The 22589-nt window shown below is 42.8% G+C and overlaps 1 protein-coding gene across 1 annotated transcript in view; it reads left to right on the top strand.

The window, feature by feature from the left end:
- Positions 1-2720: 2720 nt before the first annotated feature.
- zgc:153039 overlaps positions 2721-22589 on the top strand; it is a 50665-nt gene continuing 30796 nt past the window's right edge. The window contains exons 1-6 of the mRNA XM_023982943.2: positions 2721-3319; positions 4536-4670; positions 5063-5200; positions 5805-6122; positions 8841-8948; positions 9086-9197. Of these exons, the coding sequence (XP_023838711.1) occupies positions 3094-3319; positions 4536-4670; positions 5063-5200; positions 5805-6122; positions 8841-8948; positions 9086-9197 (1037 nt within the window). The 5' untranslated portion in view covers positions 2721-3093. The remainder of the gene's footprint in view (positions 3320-4535; positions 4671-5062; positions 5201-5804; positions 6123-8840; positions 8949-9085; positions 9198-22589) is intronic.

The following is a 22589-nucleotide window of genomic DNA, read 5'->3' as shown; positions in this document are numbered from 1 at the left end:
ATGTCATATTTTATATTGAAATATTATTTGCTTCTTATTTCTGTATTTTTTTATATGCATGATACAGACTGTTACATGGAATGTTATAACAATTAGCCTACCCTTGGTTTCTATTTATAGACTACATCAGTATAAGATTAAATCTAATCCAAGAGTGTGCTTTTTGGGTATCAGTGTTGGACTCAGTGATTTATTTGGTCGTTTTTAGGTTGCAATTCCATGGTAAATAGAAGGATTGGCTAACCGCAACGGTATTACTGTAGGCTAATTTATTCCAACGATACAATGTCACTTGTTGAGTCTAAACAGGTGTCAACTTTCGTGTCGATACAAAGTTTCCAGTAATAAGGAAGTAAGACATGGAGGTTGTTACAATGTAATATTTTAAGACATAGCCAAAGTGCATTTACAAGTTGGAGAGAGTTGATTGGACGAACGGGCTGGATCATATGATCGGATGACAAACTAGAAAATCCTGGCATCACATGATAAATCTAGTCAACGGATTGAGCTCCGTGAAATCAGCGCCAATAAGCAACATCAACGGGTCCCAAATAGCGCAAATAGCTTCAAAATAAAAGTCCTCCGTTTACTTGAAGACAATGGGCTTCAAGTAAACGGAGGCAATTGCCGACTGACTGATCTACAAATCACCTTGCATAATAAATAACTACTTTGTAGATCAGTCAGTCACCATTTACCCACAATGCATCATGGATTTGATGCTCTCGAACACGGCCAGCGTCACAAAAGCTAGCGCCATTAACTTAACATAATCATAAGCTAATTTTCTAATAACAAAGTCCCCCTGAAAAAAATTTACTTGACTGTTAGAGGACGTTTTTTTATTTAAAACCACAAAACATATATAGTTTAAAGTCACTTGAAAAGACAAAAAATATAGAGCCTGGTTCCTCTCTAGGTTTCTTCCTACAGTAGGTTCCTGATTTCTATGGCGTTTTTCCTAGCCACTGTGCTTCTGCATCTTCATTGCATGCTCTTTGGGGTTTTAAGCTGGGTATCTGTAAAGCACTTGGTGACAACTGCTGATGTAAGAAGGGCTTTATGAAATAAATGTGATCGATGATCTACAGATGTTTGATTCTATAACATTTATTTTAAACTATAGAAGTCATCAGCATTAAAGGGGGGTATTTCAGACCCTCTACTAATAAGATCCAGTTTCAAACCATGAAGATTGACTGCATAAGTATCTTTTATCAGCAGAAAGCTACTGTGACCACTGACCAAAAAATACATTCTCATTGGAGGCCTTCATTACAGCCCTATACAGCTGCTTGCTAATGTACTGTTAAAACTCTATAAATTATCACCAATAAAGGGGGATGTTTAAGAATCATCAGACTCTCTACTAATAAGATCCAGTGTCATACCAGGAAGATTAACTGCATTAGATACTTTTTTGTTAGTTGACCTACTTTCACTTATTAGCAAAACGTTTTTTCATTATAGCTATCCACATCTAATTTCTACTCCACCATTTAAACTAGAGAAGTTGTCACCAATATACAGAGGTATTTTAGTATACTCAGACCCTCTACTAAGATCCAGTGTCATACCATGAAGATTGACCGCATAAGTTTAAAATTGACATTTTCAATAGAGGCCTTATTTACAGCGCTCTAAAAAATAACCTAATGACACAAGATCCCATTAATAGAGGGTCTGAGGATTCCAAAATACAATAGCAAGCAGATGTACAGGGCTGACAACTTCTATAGTTTAAATGGTACAGTATAAATGTCATGTGTAGAGCTATAATGAAAACTATTTAGAGAGTACAACAGTTCAAAACCTCAGGAGTCAATGTCAGTTGGCTTTTCATAGCCATACATTCAGAGGTCAAAACAGCAAGGCCAGGAGAGAGAGAGAAAGAGAGAGAGAGAGAGAGAGAAGGGGTTGAAACAGCAAGTCCCGGGACAAGGTAGCACACCTGGTGAATTAGGTCATGGGTCTTCAGCTGCAGGCAGAACAGTAGAACTGGATCAGCAGCACAACTGGGTGGACTGGGGACGGGGACAGCCAGGAGTCATCAAGCGCCGTCCTAGAGAGCATGCCTAAGATTACAGTACACCAGATAATAACCTATGCCTAAGATTACAGTACACCAGATAATAACCTGGCACATAGGCTATTGCAGCATAGATACTGGGGACTGAGATATGCAGGGTCGGGGGACACTGTGGCCCCATACAAAGTTACCCCTAGACAGGGTCAATGTGAAAATGTTCACTTCAAAACTTTTAAATCCTGTTCTGTTACGAGTTGATAGTAGTTAAAAACCATTTACTGTTGTCGGTATTGTGTTGTTATTGTTGTTGTTTCTTACAAGGGACTATAATGTAAAACATCATCATTATAATAAAAAAATAATCCAGTAAATCAATGTTTGTTATTTGATTTCAATAATATATTGTTTGTATTTTCAATAAATGTATGTTTAAGCAACTTTAAACTCACCCTTAACGGTGTAGGCCACAACTGGATGCATTCGGTTGTTCTGGCGATGGTAACAACTGGATGCATTCAGTTTTTAGGGATACAGTATCTTCAACCTAGGTTCCCTTCCACTGAAAACGTGGGAACTCAGCTCAGGTCTTTATTTTACCCCTGCTGCGTTAGATTACTTGAGGGGGGACTTTTATTTTGAACATTTGCTGTATGATTACGTGACCTAAATGGCTCTAGCTTCACAATGTTCACGGATTGTTGGAAAGTGCCAACAAATGCGACAGACAACTTTTACGATAATGTGTGGTTTCTAATGTAGGCCCACTACAATATAGTGTTTTCGAGTGGGGTTAGGCCACACGAAGAGAAACTATTTCTAATGTCGAGGTAGGCAAACTATATTGATTAGCATTCAGATTGTAACGATTGGTGCGTGACAATGTTGTTCAGCGTCTGTTTACATGATTTGAGAAGACAATGTAGTAAAGTCATGCGCACTGATTTTTGCTTCAATGTTTGAGAGTGAACTCTAGAAACTAGCTTAGTTGATAAAGCCGACACAATTGGTGACAGGGTGTTTTTAAGTTCTGGTTAGTCGTAGTAGCCAACAGCAGCTTTGCCATGTCGGAGAGGACACCACTCCTGCACTATCGCCTCTCCACAAGTGTCAATGAGCAGTCGGGGGAGCATCAACCATGTCTTCCCAGGGAGGCTGTGGAGCAGTCCCCGGCAGTTTACAGACTTAAGTCGGCGCACCACAGCCGGCCCAAAAAGCTCTCCACATTCTTTGGTGTGGTGATACCCACCTTGCTGTCTATGTTCAGCGTGGTGGTCTTCCTACGAATTGGTGAGTAACGTTATAGCCTACTGTTATGTATTACAATGTCCACAAAATAGCTTTATTATAGGCCCATGTTGGTAACTTTGAGCCAGTTGTTGCCTGGAAACCCGACGTTGAATTGCATTGAATTCTACATCGGGCAGAAGTTGGAATCTGGAGTGAGTGCATCCCGGGACACATTGGGAATGGATCGTTATGGGTCATAGTCATGATGATAAATGTGTAAATATGTACGAAAACAATTTTCTTACTGGAGGAATATGGTAGTTTCAAGTGGACTAACAATATGGAGTAAAATGTAGTTCTTGCAAGAAATTGAGTATTTACTTGCGCTATAACTTCAGTCTCGAGCCATTAATCACATTCACATGATGCAGAGCTCGAGGTCCAATATCTCTGATGGCAATAATGACATCCGTATCCATAGTGTATTCACAAATAATCTGAAGATATGTTCACAAACACAATCCCCATTCGTCAATGTCTCATCTGTTTTCTTTGTTCAGAGGTATTTTATTATATCACAGAGTTCTCTCGGTAAGTACAGTGGTCTGTCTGTGAGTGTTCTCTCTCTTGCCTTGGTGTGTTCCACCCTCTGTTTTGCCCCCTGTCTCGTGATACCTCAGCTGCTGGGGTGTAGACACGCAAACGTTGAACAGCCACTAGTTTGAGAGACAAGAATAACATTCCATATAACATAAGCACTGCATTATACCTGATATGGAACAATATGGCACTTCTGTTTCAATGCATAGGAGTGGTGTACAGTGAATTGGATGAATTCTGTTTTGGTTAAAAGCATGACGTAACTTGTTCTGCATTTTGACCTATTGTTGAATGTTGCAAGGAAATGGTAGCATTGTAGAAGTTTGGTATTTTGCCATAGGCTATTATCAGTCTAAACTGATTTTACTGTGTGTGACATTGAAAAACATTTCTTAAACATAACTGGATGCCTTGGCATGGTGTTTTGATTAATATTTGATTAACTTCACATGGGGGAGGAGGGTCAAACTGCTGTCTCAACTGTATAGTGAAGGTGAAAGCCAATGAGAATTCCCCACTGCATGTTCTTGTTGACAGTTACTGTAAATTCCAAGTTCCAACTTGCTGTAAGCAAGTTGTTAAACCACCAAACTCAGTTCCTGTTAGAGACGGAGATGATTTGAATTTGAAATGTTAAACCATAGTGTGGTCCTTGTGTTCTCTCCTCTCCTGTCAGGTTTCGTGGTGGGCCAGTGTGGGCTGTATCAGGCCATAGCCATGTTCTTAGTGGCCTACTTCATCATCAGTATGACCGTGCTGTCTGTGTGTGCCATCTCAACCAATGGAGCTCTGGACGCAGGAGGGGCCTACTGTATCCTCCTCAGCAATACACACACAGCTGTACATGATAGATGTATAGACATGTCATTTCAGGCCCATTTGCTGTACACACACACTCCACCTTACAGTGCTCTTTCAGTTTCATTAATGTAGCATTGCATTCCTCAACATATAGATATTTGTGTGTGTGTCAGTGAATGGCTGGTATTGTTTTCACTTTATCTGTAAGACACATTGTGAGTGTGTGAAAGGAGGATGGGAATGAGTGTCTGTGCCTGGGCCTATTTCTTTCAGTGCCTGATCACATTCACATTTTAAAGGCCTTCACTTCATTATAGTGTCCACATACACACTCTTTCTCTCACATATTGACACTCACTCATAACTCCTGTGTATCCCAGCCTTAACCCCCTCCTCACCCAGACATGATAAGTCGTGCGTTGGGGCCAGAGTTTGGGGGCAGTCTAGGCGTCATGTTCTTCCTGGCTAATGTGTGTAGCAGTGCCCTCTATATCCTGGGTCTGGTCGAGGCCATAGTAGCAACCTTCGGGCTTCCAGAAGGTATACAGCCATGCTCTCTACCTCTTCCTGCTCGGTTTGCGGGTCAATGTTTATTCGGATGAATCTTGTCCTGGAGGCAGAGCTGAGTGATTTCCATTAATGGGCCAGCGGCAAATTCGAAATTGTAAATTATTGTATACATTTATGAAAACAAATAATTACTTTATGATCTTAATAAAGGTAAGGCATAAGGTTGCCAGTGTGGTTAGGTTTAAAATCTGATTGTATTACTTTTTGCTGTACCAGCTAGTGACAACCCTGCAGAGCTGCCTCCAGTACATGAGTCATCCCAATAAATACCAACCTGTGCTCTGTTTATATTGACAGACTACTTTTTTAGTATATTGTATTTGATCTAAAACTAATCTGCTTTGACAATGTCTGCTCATGCATGTCATGCCCATTTTTAAAGCTTATTGAATCAAATTGAACAATTTAAATGGAATTGGATTACAACCCTTTGACCTTTTCATGGTCTGTTTCAACTATCACCTCATTCCTTCACTCCCTCATCTTCTCATCAACCCCCTCACCTTTTAACCTACTAACCCCCCCACTTACCTCACCTCCTCTTCTCACCCCCATCTCTCCTTTCCCTCTCCAGATGGGGTGAGCCCAGCGGGTTCCCTCCAGGTGTTGCCAGCGGGGTATTGGTGGTCGTTGCTCTATGCCACCGGCATCCTCCTCCTCTGCTTGCTTGTGTGTCTGGTGGGGGCAGAGATCTACGCCAAAGCCTCATTCATCATCTTCCTGGTGGTCATGCTGGTGCTGGCCACCATCTTTATCAGCTTCTTCGCCGTGCGCCCGCGCACCATCCTCTTGCCCGCCACTCCGCCCATCCACAACGGCACGGGGCCACAGCCGCCGACCATCGCCAACTTCACCGGATTTAAACTGAACACACTCCTGGGCAACCTGGATGGTGAGAAAGGGGGTCTGTCTGCGCGATGGCGGGGGGGTGGGGGGGGTGGTGGTAAGTGTGTGTGTTGTGCACCAATATAAATGTGTGCGCTTAATGAATGTGTCATTCTAAATACAATTGCACTTGATTTAAGCTGCAATGTGTAACTTTTTGGGTGCCCCTACCAAATTCACATAGAAGTGTGTGTTATAGATCTGTCATTTGCATTGAAAGCAAGTCTAAGAAGCAGTAGATGTGTTCTAAGTGTGCTATTTCTATGCTTCCCGTTCTTAAGTTTCATTCGTCTTTTGCCTTCGGTTTTGTACTCCAGCTTCGAACAGCTGGTAATACAATATTTTTGGTTTATGGAATGTATATTTCACAGCAGTTTAGATGGTACAAGATTCTCTACACTATGCTTGCTTGTTTTCTCACATAAACTGTCATTAGAATTTTAGCAACCAGGAAATGGCGGAGAGATTTATGCATAGTGCATCTTTAAGGAATTTAATATAGCAAAGCATTATTAATGTGAGCATAAACAATGTGAGTGATGTCTCATGTTTTATTTTTTATTTTATTTGACCTTTTATTTAACCAAGTAGGCCAGTTGAGAACAAGTTCTCATTTACAATTGCGACCTGGCCAAGATAAAGCAAAGCAGTGCAACAAAAACAACAACAGAATTACACATGGGATAGAGATACTGGGGTGCAAAAGAGCAACAACAAAAAATAACAAAATGGGGATGAGGTAGTTGGGTGGGCTGTTTACAGATGGGCTGTGTACAGGTGCAGGGATTAGTAAGCTGCTCTTGACAGCTGATGCTTATAGTTAGTGAGGGAGATGTAAGTCTCCAGCTTCAGTGACTTTTGCAATTTGTTCCAGTCATTGGCAGCAACTGGAACTGGAAGGAAAGGAGGTGTTGGCTTTGCGGATGACCAGTGAAATATACCTGCTGGAGCGCGTGCTACGGGTGGGTGTTGCTATGGTGACCCGTGAGCTGAGATGAGGTGGGGCTTTACCTAGCAAAGACTTAGAGGACCTGGAGCCAGTGGGTTTGGCGACGGATATGTAGCGAAGGCCAGCCAACGAGAGCATACAGGTCGCAGTGGTGGGTAGTATATGGAGCTTTGGTGACAAAACGGATGGCACTGTGATAGACTACATACAATTTGCTGAGTAGAGTGTTGGAGGCTATTTTGTAAATTACATCGCCGAAGTTAAGGATCGGTAGGATAGTCAGTTTTACGAGGGTATGTTTGGTAGCATGAGTGGGGGAGGCTTTGTTGCGAAGTAAGAACCTGATTCTAGATTTAATTTTGTATTGGAGATGCCTAATGTGATTCTGGAAGGAAAGTTTAAAGTCTAATCAGACACCTAGGTAAGTCAGAACCGTCCAGAGTAGTGATGCTGGGCGGGCGGGTGCGGGCAGCAATCGGTTGAAGAGCCTGCATTTAGTTTTACTTGCATTTAAGAGCAGGTGGAGGCCATGGAAGGAGTGTTGTATGGCATTGACACTCATTTGGAGGTTTAACACAGTGTCCAAAGAAGGYCCAGATGTATACAGAATGGTGTCGTCTGCGTAGAGGTGATCAGAGAATCACCAGCAGCAAGAGCGACATCATTGATATGAAAAGAGTCAGCCCGAGAATTGAACCGATTTTACACACTGAACTCTGAGAAGTAGTTGGTGAACCGGGCGAGGCAGTCATTTGAGAAACCAAGGCTATTGAGTCTGCTGATTAGAATGCGGTGATTGACAGAGTCGAGAGCCTTGGCAAGGTTGATGAAAACGGCTGTACAGTACTGTCTTTTATCGATGGCGGTTATGATATAGTTTAGGACCTTGAGCGTGGCTGAGGTGCACCCATGACCAGCTCGGAAACCAGATTGCATAGCGGAGAAGGTACGGTGGGATTTCGAAATGGTCGGTGATCTGTTTGTTAACTTGGCTTTCGAAGACTTTGAAAGGCAGGGCAGGATGGATATAGGTCTGTAAAAATTTGAGTCTAGAGTGTCTCCCCCTTTGAAGAGGGGGATGACCGCGGCAGCTTTCCAATCTTTAGGGATCTCAGACAATACGGAGAGAGGTTGAACAGGCTAGTAATGTCAGTTATGCATACTTTATGGAGCAGAATGTACTTGTTTATTATCTTAGACACACACACCAATTATAGGTTTAAGCCTCTTGTTTTGCTGAATGTTTATCAGGCTTGCTGGCAGTGAAAAAGGTAATTCATTATTTAGCTGTAATTAGTGGGTATTGTAAATATCCTTTGGCTCCCCATTTCCACCATAACATACCAACCTCACTGAGCTGAGGGATTTATTTTCAGTGTGGAAATCAACCACATGATTACTCTGCTAATCGCCATAACTCAGTCACACACACACACACACACACACACACACCACACACACACACACACACACACACACACACATAGCACCTTCAAAGACCCTGTTGTCAACAAAATGACACACTTTGTTTGCCACTGTAAAGCTTACCCTCCAATGAGAAGTGGGTTAAAAATCAATGGCTTCATATGTAACACAAACTATACTTGAACCAGCGATGGCGAGATATGACATTTCTGTACTTTTTGAATTCCAAGAGGCATGCATGTTCATCAATTCCATTTTTTTGGTTAAATATCTGGATTTGGGGTGTGATTCGGACATGGAGCTGATTGAATTGATTTCTAAATCCGCCCCCCCCCCCCGCCCTTTCCCTAGCTGACTATGCTGTGGACTACACAACAGGAACCATGATGTCCTTTGCTACGGTGTTTGCTGTCATGTTTAACGGGTGCACAGGCATCATGGCTGGATCCAACATGTCAGGTAAGAAATGGATGTTTGATCAATGGGTGGAGAGATTGAATTTCTATTTAGCTGCTCAATTTTCAAAGGGGTCATTCAGGAGTTATCCAAGGGATCAGAGACGTGTGTGTCTGACCTGGTGTTGTGCTGTGTCCTAGGTGACCTGAAGAACCCTAGCTACTCCATACCTCGAGGAACCATCACAGCTGTCATCTTCACCTTCATAATCTACAACCTCCTCAGTTTGATGGTGGCCTGCTCCTGTGACCGGTCAGTCGCACACACACACAAGTTTGGGCATAATCTATGTATATGAACACACCTGTAACACATACAGTGCATTCGGAAAGTATTCAGACCCCTTGACTTCTTCCACATTTTGTTACAATACAGCCTTATTCTTAAATGGATTAAATAGTTTTTTCCCCTCATTAATCTACACAATATACCCCATAATGGCAAAGCAATAAATGTTTTTTTTTGTGTGCAAATGTATTAAAAATATAAAAAAAGATCACATTTACATAAGTATTCAGACCCATTACCCAGTACTTTGTTGAAGCGCCTTTGGAAGCAATTACAGCCTCGAGTCCTCTTCGGTATGATGCTACAAGCTTGCCACTCCTGTGTTTGGGGAGTTACTCCCATTCTTCTCTGCAGATCCTCTCAAGCTCTGTCAGGTTGAATGGGGAGCGTCGCTGCACAGCTATTTTCAGGTCTCCAGAGATTTTAGATTGGGTTCAATTCTGGGCCACTGAAGGACATTCGGAGACTTGTCCCGAAGCCACTGTGTGTGTAGGGTCGTTGTCCTGTTGGAAGGTGAACCTTCGCCCCAGTCTGAGGTCCTGAGCGCTCTGGTTTTCATCAAGGATCTCTCTGTACTTTTCTCTGTTCATCTTTCCCTCTATCTTGTCTCCCAGCCCCTGCTGCTGATAAACATCCCACAGCATGATGCTGCCACCACCGTGCTTCACCGTAGTGATGGTGCCAGGTTTCCTCCAGTCATGATGCTTGGCATTCAGGCCAAAGAGTTCTGTCTTGGTTTCATCAGACCAGAGAATCTTTGTCATGCACCTAAAGGATTCTCAGACCCTTTTGGCAAACTCCAAGCGGGCTGTCATGTGCCTTTAGCTGAGTGGCTTCCGTCTGGCTACTCTACCATAAAGGCCTGATTGGTGGAGTGCTGCAGAGATGGTTGTCCTTCTGGAAGGTTCTCCCATCTCCACAGAGGAACTCAGGAGCTCTTTCAGAGTGACCATCGGCTTCTTGGTCACCTCCTTGACCAAGGCACTTCACCCCCAATTGCTCAGTTTGTCCGAACGGCCAGCTCTAGGAAGATTCTTTGTGGTTCCAAACTTCTTTCATTTAGGAATGACAGAGGCCACCATGGTCTTGGGGACCTTCAATGCTTCAGAAATGTTTTGGTACCCTTCCCCAGATCGGTGCCTCGACACAATCCTGTCTCTGAGTTATACAGACAATTCCTTTGACCTCATGGCTTGTTTTTTGCTCTGACATGCACAGTCAACTGTGGGACCTTTTTATATAGACAGGTGTGCCTTCCCAAATCATGTCTAAGACTGTTGCTGTGACAGTATTTCCACCACACAGGCGGTCACGTGTCATGAAGGCAGTCAAATTCCACGTGACTGTTTAGTCACGTTAATTAGGCTTCTCCAAGCTGTAATGCTGCTGATGGTCATTAGTAGCCTACCAAACTTGCTAACTGCCTGGTACTCAGCACTCTATCCGTCTAATCACTCTGACATAAATGCAAATGTATTTGAAAATCTAAATCACACTCTTCATGAGAGCCCATGAGCTCATGTTGTGCAACATTTCAATAGGCTATGCAATTGTGTGAGAAAACAGTGATGGCCTCTACTAAAAATAGGAGGATCAGCTTTCTATAGGCTTGGCCTACTATATTTATTTCTAAGCTTTCTTAAAATGAAGCATGTTACTTATCTTTACAGCCTACCTGGCTGGCATGAAAAGAAACCACGGGCATAAGTGTCCTCAGTTCGCTATTTTAAGTGCATACTGTGGCTTGCGAAGGTATTCACCCACTTTGGCATTTTTACTATTTTGTTGCCTAACAATCTGGAATTAAAATCGATTTTTTTGGGGCTTTGTATCATTTGATCTACACAACATGCCTACCACTTTGAAAATAAATGTTTGTTATTTGTGAAACAAACAAGAAATTAAGACACAAACTGAACTTGAGCGTGCATAACTATCTCCCCCCCCCCCCAAAGTCAATACTTTGTAGAGCCACCTTTTGCAGCAATTACAGCTGCAAGTCTCTTGGGGTATGTCTCTATAAGCTTGGCACATCTAGCCACTGAGATTTTTGCCCTTTTTTCAAGGCAAAACTGCTCCAGCTCCTTCAAGTTGGCTTGGTTCCGCTGGTGTACAGCAATCTTTAAGTCATACCACAGATTCTCAATTGGATGTATGTATTGGCTTTGACTAGACTATTCCAAGACATTTAAATGTTTCCCCTTAAACCACTCGAGTGTTGCTTTAGCAGTATGCTTAGGGTCATTGTCCTGCTGGAAGGTGAACCTCCAACACAGTCTCAAATCTCTGGAAGACTGAAACAGGTTTCCCTCAAGAATTTCCCTGTATTTAGCGCCATCCATCATTCTTTCAATTCTGACAAGTTTCCCAGTACCTGCCGATTGGTAAAAACATCCCCACAGCATGATGCTGCCACCAACATGGGGATGGTATTCTTGTGGTTGTGAGAGGTGTTGGGTTTGCGCCAAACATAGCATTTTCCTTGATGGCCAAAAAGCTCAATTTGTCTCATCTGGCCAGAGTACCTTCTTCCACATGTTTGGGGAGTCTCCCACATGCCTTTTGCCGAACACCAAACGTGTTTGCTTATTTTTTTCTTTAAGCAATGGCTTTTTTCTGGCCAATATTCTGTAAYGCCCAGCTCTTTGGAGTGTACAGCTTAAAATGGTCCTATGAACAGATACTCCAATCTCTGCTGTGGAGCTTTGCAGCTCCTTCAGGGTTATCTTTGGTCTTTTTGTTGCCTCTCTGATTAATGTCCTCCTTGCCTGGTCTGTGAGTTTTGGTGGGCGGCCCTCTCTTGGCAGGTTTGTTGTGCCATATTCTTTCAATTTTTTGATAATGGATTTAATGTGCTCTGTGGGATGTGAAAAGTTTTGGATATTTTTTTATAACCCAACCCTGATCTGTACTTCTCCACAACTTTGTCCCTGACCTGTTTGGAGAGCACCTTGGTCTTCGTGGTGCCGCTTGCTTGGTGGTGTTGCAGACTCTGGGGCCTTTCAGAACGTATGTATGTGTGTGTGTGTATACATACATACATACATACATACATACATACATACATACATACATACATACATACATACATACATACATACATACATACATACATACATACAGTGGGGAGAACAAGTATTGGATACACTGCCGATTTTGCAGGTTTTCCTACTTACAAAGCATGTAGAGGCCTGTCATTTTTTATCATAGGTACACTTCAACTGCGAGAAGTGTACCAAAAATCCAGAAAATCACATTGTATGATTTTTAAGTAATTTAATTAGCATTTTATTGCATGTCATAAGTATTTGATCACCTACCAACCAGTAAGAATTCCGGCTCTCACAGACCTGTTCGTTTTTCTTTAAGAAGCCCTCCTGTTCTCCACTCATTAACTGTATAACTAGTAACTTGCACCGTTTTTGAACTCGTACCTGTATAAAAGACACCTGTCCACACACTCAATCAGACTCCAACCTCCTCCACAATGGCAAGACCAGAGAGCTTGTAAGGACATCAGGGATAAAATTGTAGACCTGCACAGGCTGGGATGGGTTCAGGACAATAGGCAAGCAGCTTGGGAGAAGGCACAACAACTGTTGGCTGCAATTATTAGAAAATGGAAGAAGTTCAAGATGAACGGTCAATCACCCTCGGTCTGGGGCTCCATGCAAGATCTCACCTCGTGGGGCATCAATGATCATGAGGAATGTGAGGGATCAGCCCAGAACTACACGGCAGGACCTGGTCAATGACCTGAAGAGAGCTGGGACCACAGTACTCAAAGAACCATTAGTAACACACTACGCCGTCATGGATTAATCCTGCCAGCGCAAGCAAGGTCCCACTGCTCAAGCCAAGCGCATGTCAGGGCCCGTCTGAATGTTTGCAATGACCATCTGGAATGATCCAAGAGACGGAAATGGGAGAAGGTCAGGTGGTCTTGAGAGACAATTATAGGCTTTTTGGTCTATAACTCCACTTCCGCCGTGTTTGGAGGAAGAAGAAGGGATGAGTAACAACTCCCAAGAAACCACCCAACCCGTGAAGCACGGAGGTGGAAACATCATTCTTTGGGTATGCTTTTCTGCAAAACGGGGACAGGACGACTTGCACCGTATTGAAGGGGAGGATGATGGGGCCATGTATCGCGAGATCTTGGCCAACAACCTCCTTCCCTCAAGTAAGAGCATTGAAATGGGTCGTGGCTGGGTCTTTCCAGCATGACAACGACCTGAAACACAACCAGCCAGGGCAACTAGGAGTGGCTCCGTAAGAAGTATCTCAAGGTCCTGGAGTGGCCTAGCCAGTCTCCAGACCTGAACCCAATAGAAAATCTTTGGAGGGAGCTGAAAGTCCGTATTGCCCAGCGACAGCCCGAAACTGAAGGATCTGGAGAAGGTCTGTATGGAGGAGTGGGGCCAAAATCCCTGCTGCAGTGTGTGCAAACGTGGTCAAGAACTAACAGGAAACGTATGATCCTCTGTAATTGCAAACAAAGGATTCTGTACCAAATATTAAGTTCTGCTTTTCTGATGTATAAAATACTTATGTCATGCAATAATTGCGAATTAATTACTTAAAAACAATACAATGTGATTATTAGGATTTTTGTTTAAGATTCCGTCTCTCACAGTTGAAGTGTTACCATATGATAAGAATTCACAGACTCTACCATGCTTTGTAAGTAGGAAATCGGCAAAATTTGGCAGTGTATCAAATACTTGCTTCTCCCCACTGTATATATTATATATATACTGCTCAAAAAAATAAAGGGAACACTTAAACAACACCAATGTAACTCCAAGATCATCACACTTCTGTGAAATCAAAAACTGTGTCCACTTAGGAAGCAACACTGATTGACAATAATTTCAACATGCTGTTGTGGCAATGGAATAGACAACAGATGGAAATTATAGCAATTAGGCAAGACACCCCCAATAAAGGAGTGGTTCTGCAGGTGGTGACCACAGACCACTTCTCAGTTCCTATGCTTCCTAGCTGATGTTTTGGTCACTTTTGAATGCTGGCGGTGCTTTCACTCTAGTGGTAGCATGAGACGGAGTCTACAACCCACACAAGTGGCTCAGGTAGTGCAGCTCATCCAGGATGGCACATCAATGCGAGCTGTGGCAAGAAGGTTTGCTGTGTCTGTCAGCGTAGTGTCCAGAGAATGGAGGCGCTACCAGGAGACAGGCCAGTACATCAGGAGACGTGGAGGAGGCTGTAGGAGGGCAACAATCCAGCAGCATGACCACTACCTCCGCCTATGTGCAAGGAGGAGCACTGCCAGAGCCCTGCAAAATGACCTCCAGCAGGCCACAAATGTGCATGTATTAAAAATCAAAACCTGTAGCCCAACATTTGTCGAACAACTTTAGTTACATTAATAACTCAAAATTAAGCATAAGGAATAACTTTTTTTTTTGTTAACCGCTCAACACAAAATAGCCGCATGTGCGCACTCCCTCCAGTCTATTTTATTCAGCTGTGTTCAATTGTATTCTTCATACTATAAAATAATGCCTCGGAATTCTAAGCAAATCTTGTCAGCTAAATGAACTTGTCGCCCAAAGACATTTTGCATTGCCAGATCAGGACCTAAGGACAATTCAGAGTATGCTATTCTGTTCTTCTGAAATAGACTACATTTTCTTCATATCATGCTTCGTTAGACCTGTCTAAAATAAATACTGGATATATTGTGAAGGTGTAGATGTTCCAAAGGTCTACATCAAAGTAAAGATACCTTAATAGAAAAGATCTCAAGTAAAAGTCACCCACTAAAATACTACTTGAGTAAAAGTATTTGGTTTTAAATATACTTAAGTATAAAAAGTAATTGTAATTGCTAAAATATACTTAAGTATCAAAAGTTAAAGGTAAAGTATACATCTTTTCAAATTCTTTATATGAAGCAAACCAGGTGGCAACATTTTTTATTTATTTTTATTTTTATTTACAGATAGCCAGGGGCACACGCCAACACTCAGACATTAACAAATGAAACGTGTTTAGTGAGTCGATCAGAGGCAGTAGGGATGACAAGGGATGTTCTCTTGATAAGTGTGTGAATTAGACTATTTTTCTGTCCTGCTAACCATTTAAAATGTAATGAATACTTTTGGGTGTCAGGGAAAGTGTATGGAGTAAAAATAACATTTTCTTTAGGAATGTAGTGAATTAAAAGTAGTCAACAATACCCCAAAAAACAAATTAAGTAGTGTTTTACTAAAGTACTTTACACCACTGACAGGTGGACTCCAAGTTGTAGAAACATCTCAAGGATGATTAATGGAAACAGGATGCACCTGAGCTCAATTTCGAGTCTCATAGCAAAGGGTGTGAATACTTATGTAAATAAGGTATTTCTGTTGATATTTTTATGAATTTGCTAATATTACTAAAAGCCTGTTTTCACTTTGTCATTATGGGGTATTGTCTAGATTATTGAGGAAATGTTTTTATTTAATCCATTTTAGAATAAGGCTGTAACGTAACAATGTGGAAAAAGACAAGGGGTCTGAATACTTTCCGAGTGCACTGTATGTTCACATACAGGTGCGCACACCCCGATCCAATTCAAACTCGTCTCAAATTTCCACTCAATGAAAGACTCACATTTACAATTTAATCTCTCTCCTACTCTCACACACGTTCTCTCACTCACACTCCCGTCTCTAGCTCAGTGCCAGTGTGCAGTATTGATGTGGCACTAAAGCAAGTGTTGCCAAAGTGCTAAACTGACATAAAAGGCCCATAAAGGAGCATTGGAAATCAATACAGCCATAAATTATACTCCTCCCTGTCCTCCCCTCTGCCTGTTTCACCGTTTCCCCTCCTGAAATTGATGTGGTTGTAGTTGTGCGTGGTTGTAGTCATTCATGTTTTCATTTGAAACAGTGGTTAGTGGTAGTTGTAGGCTAATCTTAGTGTGTTTGAGTGTGAAATTGACCTTTCACCTTTTCAAATTGGCACCACGTGCTAATCACATGACCTCACGAGAGGGCTGCTTCAATGGAGGCAATGAGACCCTGTTCACATGAAGTGTGTGGGGGTTGGTTCTTCTATCTAAAGACCTAAAGTCCCAACAAGGATAGTAAAACAAGAATAATGTTCCCTCGTGGGGACATTTCCCACATCCCCATGAGAACAATGGCTATTTTAAGCTTAGGTTTTAGGGTTAAGGTTACAATTAGGGTAAGAGGCTAGGGAAAATTGGATTTTGAATGGAAATCAATTTTAGGTCCACACGAGGATAGAATAACAAAACGTTTGTGTGTGTCCGGGGGTATTCATAGTTGAGTTGTGGAAGTAGTCATGTGACATTTTACACCACAAATAGAAACGAGAAGAAGTGGTATGAGGAAGTAAGAGTAGATCAGAAGTTAGCAGCTAGAAATATACTAACTAATTGACCATGTTTACATGCCCACCAATATCTCGTTATTCGTTAAACTCAAATATTTAGTTTTTTGAGTTAAACATCATATCCCTTTTACAATATCCCCAAAAAAGCTATTATCCCGGTTATGAGAAACCCGGATAAGATGCCTGGGATATGCTGATCTTAGAAGGGATACTGTGGCATGTAAATAGTTTACCCCGTTTACTGTTGTTTTTCGCTGTCTGTGCAGGCTCAGTTTCACGTCTCATGGGTGTTGTGATTATTATTTTTTTCACGTCTGATTATCAAAAAAATCACTTAAAGTAGGCTATACCTGCGCAGTTCCATCCACCATAATAATTCCATAAGAATGTATTTTGCTGATACACCGTAGTCTACTGGGCGGTATAGCTTACTTTCACCCCTAATTTAGATACGTTTCTGCTTATATCATTTCCAGCACTTGGTAGGCCGTTTGTCAACTATAGTTAGATACATGCAGCTTCTCTTCTGTCATAACTGGTTGCCCAGAAGACCAAAATAAGTATTGCTCACCAGAATGTCTTTCATCAATAGAATGAATGCAGTATAATCCAGTTAACACGGTAAAGTTGTCTGTTTCATTTAGGGACCGGGGAGAAAATGCAATAACTCTGGAACAGTGGAAAGATTGTTCCCGTGCAAAATGTCCAAATGTCATCAGTTTGACAGGTTTTATGGAAATGAAAAACTGAGAAAACAAACTGTTTCTGATAAGACTTCATTTCGTCTTGGGTGCATATTTTATCTGGTTGAAATACTGTCTACTTTGCATAAGTGCAAAAGATAAGTTACACGTACATTCACATCAAGAGATGCTGAAAGACAGATCCTATTTCTCAACTCCTGTTCTCAAGACACAATTAACATTTGTTGTATAATCTTTGGCCTACTACAAGAAATGCATAATTATACTGGAGTTAATATTATATTACTCTACATGTGAGAGGTTATAGACCTACAGATAGTGTCTACATTTCACTTACTATTCTATTTAACCCATATGAACTTAAATGAGGAATATTCATGGGTTCAGGGATACTCGTGAGCGGGATATCAAAAGTGCATATAATCAGCTAATCCCGAATAAGAAAGGATATATATATATATATATATAAGACATGTGCTACTATCTGGAATACTGTGCGCATGTAAATGTGTTCAGTGATGGATAATGTAGTAGTTGAGGAGACCCACCGGATCATGATATCCTAGGTGGTTGATTTCTACACAATCTAGACCATGAGGGAAGTGGCATTCAGGACTCATAGAGGCACGTACGTTTTTACACTTTGAGGAAATTCAGAGTCCGTTTCGATCCATACTTCAGGATATGAACAAAAGGATAATAAGAATGCATTTATTTCTCCAGTAGGTTCAGGCAGGTTGTTATCTAGCTGTGTCCTTATCTGCTGTGGTTTAGTATTGCTTTATGTTGGACAGGGCCTGGCATGTAGTGGAGTGTGACTTTATTGGTCTTAGATAGTTAGACTGAATGGAGGAAATGTACAGCGTTTATGAATGATACTACCTCCAAGGTCCTTTTTAATAGTACTTGATGGTGTCTCAAAACCATATCTAGACCTTTTACTGAACTGTCTTAGTGTGTTTTCACATGTGTAGTAACACTACTGACTGCTCCTCCAGTTGTACATAGATTACAGTAACGTGTTGAAGAGGATAATGGGAACTTGACCAGGGGTAAAGCCACCATTTCATCATGCCTGTTACTGGAAACATAAACTTTTAATTTCTGGACAGGGCATTCCACATTGATTATAACCTCATTCACCAGAAGGGCTGTATAACATCCTTGACTAGAGGTAAACTTCATAAATGCCGATTTACATTATGAAACAGTTACACCCTTGTCACAAGGAAGGTCACAGGTTATGTCTATCAACAATATGCCATGTGTTTTGTTGTTGAAAGTAACATGTCAGTTGTAGGACCCAAAAAAGGGCCCAAAGCTTTTCCTATTCAAGTCACTTTTCAAGAAAAACCCATGTCGCTAGTGTATCTGTCACCAAACTAAAAACTTTCACTTTTATCATATTTATGATATTAACTTTTCTAGTGAAGCTGTCACCACTGTCCCGGTTCATGTCATTAAGAGACAGACTAAATAGATTACTGAGATTAAATAGGAAGAATGTGTATTAAAGCCATCAGTCAACGTCACATCGAGACATTGCTAAATGCCAAACACCCGCATCGTCACCACGAAGACTCCAAGCATTGCCATAGCAACAACACATCGTTGACGGGAAATCAGTTGAAGGCCGATCACAGTCTGGGTCAGTGATTCTCACTGAGGAGGAACTACTAGAAGCTTTTTGAGTTAGATGTTATTCCCCTTTTGTTAGTCAGAAATGGAGTAACATGATAGCAGTATCCCGAAATTTCCAACAGGTGGCGGTCACACATCTCACAAGATGAGGAGCTTCCTTTGTGTTTCAGACTCTAACATGATGTTGATAGGTTTCTTAGGCTGCATTTACCCATGCAGCCCAATTATGATCTTTTTCCCGCTAATTGATATTTTTACCAATCACATCAATCTTTTCGCATCAGTTTTTTTTCATATCTGATTGGTCTAAAGACCAGTTAGTTGGAAAAAGATCAGAATTGGGCTGCCTTACTGATACAGAAACGGTATAACCTTTGAATAAAGCCAAAATGAATTGCTCTCCTCTTCAGCTAGTTATTCTGCATTCTTGGTAAAGGCATTGTGTTCACTTAACGTGAATGTCAGGGAGATTAAGAATGGGTATTCAGATCTACAGTAGTGTTTCCTTTTGGGAGAATGACACCTGATGCATACCTGAATAGGTTACAGGTGTGTGTTTGTTACAGGTGCACATTTACAGTGTGTGTATGTGTTCTAGATGGGTCTGAGAAGGTGTATAGGAGCCCAATGTAAAATATGATGATGGAGGAGGAAGGTCGAGTGTCCAGAGATGAGAAGTCTGTTAACCCTGTGTGACAGGGTAGCCAGTGGTGACAGATGGCCCACTGCCAACTCTCCAACCCCTCTCACAGCCAAGTCCTGCCCAATCTCCCAAAATATACACTCAGCTTAGCGTGTGTGTATCTTGGTTAGGGACCCGAATGATCTGTGTGTATCTTACTGTCGTTCTCTTTCTCTGGGTATGCAGTCTGTTTGTGGAAGCTGTGCTGTCCCACAAGGCTCTGCTATCTCCAACATGCAGCCTGGTGTGTGTGAGGAAGCTGTGCAGTCCCACAGGGCTCTGCTATCTCCAACATGCAGCCTGGTGTGTGTGTGTGGAAGCTGTGTAGTCCCACAGGGCTCTGCTATCTCCAACATGCAGCCTGGTATGTGTGTGGAAGCTGTTGTAGTCCCACAGGGCTCTGCTTATCTCCAACATGCAGCCTGTTGTGTTGTGGAAGCTGTGTAGTCCCCACAGGGCTCTGCTATCTTCCAACATGCAGCCTGGTGTGTGTGTGTGGAAGCTGTGTAGTCCCACAGGGCTCTGCTATCTCCAACATGCAGCCTGGTTGTGTGTGTGGAAGCTGTGTAGTCCCACAGGCTCTGCTATCTCCAACATGCAGCCTGGTATGGTGTGTGGGAAGCTGTGTAGTCCCACAGGGCTCTGCTATCTCCAACATGCAGCCTGGTGTGTGTGTGGAAGCTGTGTAGTCCCGCAAGGCTCTGATATCTCCAACATGCAGCCTGGTGTGTGTGTGTGGAAGCTGTGTAGTCCCACAGGGCTCTGCTATCTCCAACATGCAGCCTGGTGGTGTGTGTGGAAGCTGTTGTAGTCCCGCAAGGCTCTGATATCTCCAACATGCAGCCTGGTTGTGTGTGGAAGCTGTGTAGTCCCACAGGGCTCTGCTATCTCCAACATGCAGCCTGGGTGTGTGTTGGAAGCTGTGTAGTCCCACAGGGCTCTGCTATCTCCAACATGCAGCCTGGTGTGTGTGTGGAAGCTGTGTAGTCCCACAGGGCTCTGCTATCTCCAACATGCAGCCTGGTGTGTGGAAGCTGTGTAGTCCCGCAGGCTCTATATCTCCAACATGCAGCCTGGTGTGTGTGTGTGGAAGCTGTGTAGTCCCACAGGGCTCTGCTATCTCCAACATGCAGCCTGGTGTGTGTGTGGAAGCTGTGTAGTCCCACAGGGCTCTGCTCTCTCCAACATGCAGCCTGGTGTGTGTGAGGAAGCTGTGTAGTCCCACAGGGCTCTGCTATCTCCAACATGCAGCCTGGTGTGTGTGTGGAAGCTGTGTAGTCCCACAAGGCTCTGATATCTCCAACATGCAGCCTGGTGTGTGTGTGGAAGCTGTGCAGTCCCGCAAGGCTCTGATATCTCTTTGCTTTTTCTTCTGCTTTTTAGCCCCCCATATGGCTTTTATTAGTGTGTGAGAGAATGTTGTACTGTCTCTCTCATGCACCCCCCCCCCCCACACACACACACTCGCTGGCTCGTAGTACTAGTCTCTTGTCCAGACATTGTGAGGCAACAAGTCCAACATTCTCAGTCTGTCTGCTCTCGCTCTGTCTCATACCTCTGTTCCCTTGCAATCACCCCACTGCAGAGTGCCTGTCCTTAGCTCTCTCTGTTCTTCCTCACATTATTTGGTTGCTGTCTCTCCACCACAGAGATCTCTGTATCTCTCGTTCCCTCTCTCCGTCTGTCTCTCTTTCCATGGCAGTAGCGTGGTGAAAGCGGTCTTGTCCACTGGTGGACTGTACAATGCTCCAAATCTCCAAGTACTTCACCCTCCTACCTTTACCACAACTGGTCCTACCCTTACCACAACTGGTCCTACCCTTACTAGAACTGGTCCTACCCTTACTAGAACTGGTCCTACCCTTACCACAACTGGTAGAGAGATGGAGAAGGTTCTTATGTTGCCCATGTCCTCTGTAATCCTGTGGACCCCAGGAAGAGTAGCTGCTGCATGAGCAACAGCTAATGGAGAGCCTCATAAATAAACCACATAAACATAGTATCAGGAATGAGAATGTAGACAAACAATAGAGAATAGGAGAGGGGTGAAGTAGAGACAGAATGAGAGTGTGGTAGTGAGTGAATGAGAGAGGGTAGCAGAGAGGGAGAGGAGCTCTGCAGGCCTTGTTAGCTATTGATCCCATTTTATACTCCTCAGCCACAGCCTAGCCCCCAGGGAGCACTTAACCATCACACATTCTCTCTCTCTCTCTCTGTCTGTATGGCCCTATCTGCCTCCCTCCCCTCTGTAGTTGGTTCTGAGGCGTATTTTTTAAAAAATATGAAAGAAATGGCAAAAGAACATGAATGTATGAATAAACAAATAAGAGTATGATTGAGGGGATCAACAAACGAGGGAAAGAACAGATGAGGTGTGGAATGAGAATGAGCGTCCAATCTCTCCAGGCTCTTTCACTCATTTAACTGCATTCCCCTCTTAAAAAACCTATTTTCTTCTGTCAGGTGCTTTACTTCGTTCTGTTCTTTATTTCCATGGCAGAGCTCATTCCAGCTTCATGATCCGATCAATAATCAGCATTATGGGATGGAGGGGACACCAGAACGGACACACTCAAAAACAACCGTATACACACATGCTTCTACAAATGCATAGCCTACACAGACATGTTAATAAAAATGACCATATGAAAGTACCCAACTGTGCATGAACACACACAAACGCACATATTCTCTCCTGCTCTCTCTGCATGGCTGTCATCTCTTTATGATGGCTTTGTTTTGGAGTGCAGGTTTGAAAATGTCAAGCCCGTTCAGATTTATACTGCACCTGCCACATGTCACAGGAATTAATAACCAGGCCATAGCACTGACCAGCTCCATTTTTACACACACACACACGCGCGCACGCACGCAGCACGCACGCACGCACGCACGCACGCACGCACGCAGCAGCACGCACGCACGCACGCACACACACACGCCACACCACACCCA

This window comes from Salvelinus sp. IW2-2015, linkage group LG4p, assembly GCF_002910315.2.
Source record: "Salvelinus sp. IW2-2015 linkage group LG4p, ASM291031v2, whole genome shotgun sequence".
Classification (NCBI taxonomy): Eukaryota; Metazoa; Chordata; class Actinopteri; order Salmoniformes; family Salmonidae; genus Salvelinus; species Salvelinus sp. IW2-2015.
Note: the sequence above shows the minus strand (reverse complement) of the source record. Positions and strands in the feature narration are given on the sequence as shown.